General features: G+C 35.5%; 1 protein-coding gene across 1 annotated transcript; it reads left to right on the top strand.

Moving 5' to 3' along the window:
* Positions 1–689: 689 nt before the first annotated feature.
* Positions 690–2,596, top strand: LOC127118407 (2-methylpropanoate--CoA ligase CCL4). Its single transcript, XM_051048598.1, has one exon. The coding sequence runs from the start codon at positions 739–741 to the stop codon at positions 2,428–2,430; it is 1,692 nt and encodes a 563-aa protein (XP_050904555.1). The 5' UTR covers positions 690–738; the 3' UTR covers positions 2,431–2,596.
* Positions 2,597–5,254: the final 2,658 nt, after the last annotated feature.

Here is a 5,254-nt window from a genome sequence, read left to right as displayed (position 1 = left end):
CAAGACTTCAACATCTCACACCCAAAAATTATTACAATATCATGTGACAATAAGACTGTCATCCTCATTGCCTCAAATCCAATTTTTCAGGAATAAACGAAGCACATTGAGATGGAATGTCATTTTATCAGTGATAAATTACAAAAATCCATCTTAAATTAATAAACACATAAAACCATTTTTTGACTTGTTCACCAAGAATCTACGTCTTGGTCCTTTCACATCTCTAATTCACAAACTTAGAATGCTTAACATCTATTCAAATTTTAGGGGTCTGTTACATTTTTTTTCTTATAGCCAATTTTGTCATCAATTGAATTGAATAGTTAAGATAAATCAGTTTAGCCCGTTCAGTTTTTTGTATTTTTTTTCTATTACATTCAATCTTAGAATGTTTATAGTTTTTTAATTTTAACATGATTTTTACACTAAAATATTTTTTTCAATTCAATTTTATAAAAGATTATCTTAATATAAATCACTACACATTCAATTTACTTTTAACAAAAAATAATTTTCTAAAAGTCAATTACTCAAAATAATTTATTTTCTCAACCTAACTAATTTTTTGCACTACATAACCCAATATACGCGTATTCTTTATGTTGTTAGCATGAATTGAATGCATGAATTGACTTGAGCAAAATCCAAAACCCAAAACTTTACTCATTTAAATAGTGATGAGTAACTCCAGTGCTGCACAGAGTACTCGTTCGAACAAGAACCTCTTCATATTAAATGGAGCATTTAACCAAAAACCAAGCAAACTCCACACCTCTTACCCCACTCACCTTCTTAGACAGAGCTGCCATTGTCTACGGTGACTCCACTTCCATTATCTACAACAACACTTCATTCACGTGGTCCCAAACCAACCGTCGATGCCTTCAACTCGCATCTTCATTATCCTCTCTCGGCATCAAAAAAGGCCATGTCGTTTCCGTTCTTTCCCCCAACACTCCCGCCATGTACGAACTCCACTTCGCCGTCCCAATGTCCGGTGCAATTCTCAACAACCTCAACTTCCGACTCGACCATAAATCCCTCTCCGTGCTCCTCATCCACAGCGAATCAAAACTCGTCTTTGTAGACATTCTCTCCCTAACTCTAACTCTCAATGCTCTTGATTTATTCCCAACAAACATTCAACCACCTAAACTAGTCCTCATCACCGACGATACTCTCGCACCACACCAGATTCCTGCACCACCAAAAAATGCAAACATTATAAACACCTACGAGGCTCTCATCACCAAAGGTGATCCGAATTTCAAATGGATCAGACCCGAATCCGAGTGGGATCCGATTACATTAAACTACACATCTGGAACGACGTCGTCTCCAAAAGGTGTAGTGCATTGCCACAGAGCAACGTTCATCGTTTCATTGGACTCTCTCATAGATTGGTCAGTACCTATACAACCGGTTTTCCTCTGGACGCTACCGATGTTCCACTCTAACGGATGGAGCTACCCGTGGGGGATGGCAGCCGTGGGAGGAACAAACATCTGCGCGCGTAGAGTCGACGCGCAAACGATCTACCGTTTGATCGAATCTCACGGAGTAACACACATGTGCGCTGCACCAGTTGTGCTTAACATTCTTTCAAATTTCAACAAATCCAAACCGCTGAATAAACCGGTTCACGTACTCACCGGAGGTTCATCGCCACCAGCGACAATTCTCATTCGCGCCGAGGCTTTAGGTTTTGACGTTAGTCATGGATATGGAATGACAGAGACATGCGGGGTGATTGTATCGTGCGCTTGGAAGAGAGAATGGGATAAGTTTCCGACGGCGGAGAAGGCGAGAATGAAGGCGAGACAAGGAGTGAAGAGGATCGGAGTAACGGAGCTTGACATTGTAGGAACCACCGGAGAAAGCGTGAAGCGCGACGGGGTAACAGTTGGTGAGATAGTTTTAAAAGGCCCATGTGTGATGCTTGGTTATTTAAAAGACAAGGACGCCACGTGGCAATGTATGAGAAATAATGGTTGGTTTTATACCGGAGATGTTGGGGTTATACATGAAAACGGTTATTTGGAGATTAAAGATCGAACCAAAGATGTGATTATAAGTGGTGGAGAGAATATGAGTAGTGTGGAGGTTGAGGCGGTTTTGTATATGCATCCGGCGGTGAGAGAGGCGGCGGTGGTGGCTAGACCGGATGAGTTTTGGGGGGAGACACCGTGTGCTTTTGTGAGTTTGAAGGATGAATTGAAGGAAAACGAAATGCCGTCGGAGAGAGAGGTTAAGGAGTTTTGTAGGGAGAGATTGCCGCATTTTATGGTTCCTAAAACGGTTGTGTTTAAGGAGGAGCTGCCGAAGACTTCGACGGGGAAAGTTCAGAAACATGTGCTTAGAGGGGTTGCTCGGGGTATGGGGTCCATGCCCTTACCACCTCCACTGCTACTTCCAAGTCGCATTTAATTATGAAATGCAACAAACCCATGCTTCCAAGTCACTTCTTTTTATTATATTTCAAATTTTATTCTTATTGTGTTAATAATATTCAGATTTCTTACAAAATAGATACTTGTAATTTGGAGAGTTCGGACCAAGTAAAATATAAAATTTGAAGTCGTGTTTGTTCGAACTCGTTCTTTCATAAAATTTATTAATTACTTGTTTTATATACAAAAGATAATTTGTGTTTTAATTTTGTATATTGTTCTTTTCGTTCTTAAAAGTGGTATCAAGAGCATGGTTTTTTTTCCCAAGAGTTCTCTACTTATATCATTTATTGCTAGCTCAAAAGAAATTACAACAACGGATTGATTTGTTAATATTGATGAACACAGTACAATAGATATATTAGGTTACAATAAAACTAGTCATTATTTAAATAAAATTGATAATAGTCTAATATTAATTTACGTCGTAAACGTGGGAGTAATAGGAGTAATGATGAGAATATTTTTAATAATGATGATGGGAATATTTCTACTTATACATTCCCGTAATCAAAGTGATAGATTGTCGGACGCTGATATTTTCTTAAAGATTTTTAAAGAGGATGTTTGGAATGTTTGTGATATTTGTTATTTGATATTTAGGGAACATATAGGATTAGAATTTGTCCGCGTACAACCTTTTCGCGAACAAAGTGGATATTCATTTTAATATGTTAAGTGTGATGGTGTTGAGCATGATTGTCATATATATATATATATATATATATATATATATATATATATATATATATATATATATATATATATATATATATATATATATATATATATATATATATATATATATATATATATATATATATATATATATATATATATATATATATATATATATATATATATATATATATATATATATATATATATATATATATATATATATATTGCACTAATATTATCATAGTAAATTAGAGTAGTCTTATGGATGGGATCATGTAAATCTATGAGGAGATTGCGGATCCAATAGGATTCAGAGACAACATTGGCAACCCTTTTATAGTTTGCTTCAACACTAAACTGAGATTGAGTTTGTTGATGCTTAGATGACCCAAAGATTAAGTTGTTTCCAAGAAAGACATAGTATCTGAAGGTGGAACGTCAAGTGTCAAGGCACCCACCTTAATCAGCGTGTGTACAAGAGGTGAGACCATGGAGGTTTTTAGAGATGTAAACCATAGTTAACAGTGCCATTAATGTATCATAGAATGTGTTCGAGAGCATTCATATGTGCATCTTTTGGGTCATCCATATGTGGACAAATATGTTGAACCGAATATGATATATTTGATCTCGTGAAAGGGAGTGAAGTTTTGTTCCTCAGGGAACAAATATCGAACATGATGCTCCGACAACATGTTTGACAAGATAAACCAGAACCACTACAATAACAATTACTAGATGATGGAGAAAAGAAATAAACAACATAGTCAACTGTTTACACAGTTCCGTGAAACTGCACCTACGATATGGGGTTGAGTCCATAATCCAAGAAAAGAAATCACTTATTAGTAGTTTAGTACAATTAGTCTTACAAGCAACAATAAACATTATGTTGTCCAATGCCTTTTTCTAATACTATCCAATGACTTTCTATTTAGAGCCTCCCCTTAAACCTGAGAACCCACTCACTTTCTTCTCTGTCACAAAATCAGTCACAGGGGCAAACAACCACTAAACCCTAATGCTTAACTTCAATCTTAACAAGATGAAAGAATGTCGAATATTACAACTCAACTAGAAAAATCTTCTATGACAAGTTACTGAAACATAAGGTGTACATAACAATGTTGAATTTACATCTCAAGTAGACAAACCTTTTACGCCAATCTACTGAAACATAGATATGTGCATAAAGATTCTATGTTAACCCTATTAGGGCATTAACGTGGAATACACATCATAAAATCTAACACTCTAAGATCTTCAATAGGAATGATTGCTTTCCAATGTAGGTTTGAGCTCATTATATAACATAATGATTCCAAACTTTTATTCTTGGATAATATCTTTAATTTCGTCCAGAAGTAATGTAGAATATGTTGGATATTTGATTTGCTCCTTGAATATCTCCAACAAGATATGTTTTGTTTTAATTTAAATCTTCACTTAAATCCGAATTAATCTTCATTTAGCTGTCAAATAAATCACCTAATCATTTTGTTAAATTAATAACAATAAAATATTTCACAAATATTCAGCAGAAGATACTCTAAAACGCAACAATTTGGTGTTTGTTGCACAAGACTTAGATGTCGTACCAACATGCTAGAGCATCACACCCATCATGTGTCCTTTTTGCAGCATTATACAGCTTTAACAAGCTAGACCAATCTTGAATACTTGGACACTTATCCAAGTTATTGTTTTGATAAAAACGCGGGCAATCCAAAGGACCAATTCACTAGGAACAATAATCTCCCCCTTTGGAAAATTATGGCAAAACAACTCTTCAAGATAAATAGAACTTCTTCCAAGTGATAGCCAATAGGTGTATTGGATCTTCAGAGCATTTCAGCAACAGTAACTTCCATATATCAGAGGTAAGCATCAGCACCACTAGAAGTCAAAAGCATCAACATTCAGATGCTTACAAATAATCCATTCAATTTCTCCATCCAAACAGACAATCATTCAATGATTCAAAGACTTTGTCATGCATGAATATAAATAGTATCACATAGTTAGTAGCATATAGTCCTACTAACTAACATATATAAGTATGCAATCTTTCACATACTTAGTCATGCACACGATATCCGTTAGTAGTTGATATCAGAAGA

Source organism: Lathyrus oleraceus, chromosome 2 (assembly GCF_024323335.1).
Source record: "Lathyrus oleraceus cultivar Zhongwan6 chromosome 2, CAAS_Psat_ZW6_1.0, whole genome shotgun sequence".
NCBI classification, from domain to species: Eukaryota; Viridiplantae; Streptophyta; class Magnoliopsida; order Fabales; family Fabaceae; genus Lathyrus; species Lathyrus oleraceus.
Note: the sequence above shows the minus strand (reverse complement) of the source record. Positions and strands in the feature narration are given on the sequence as shown.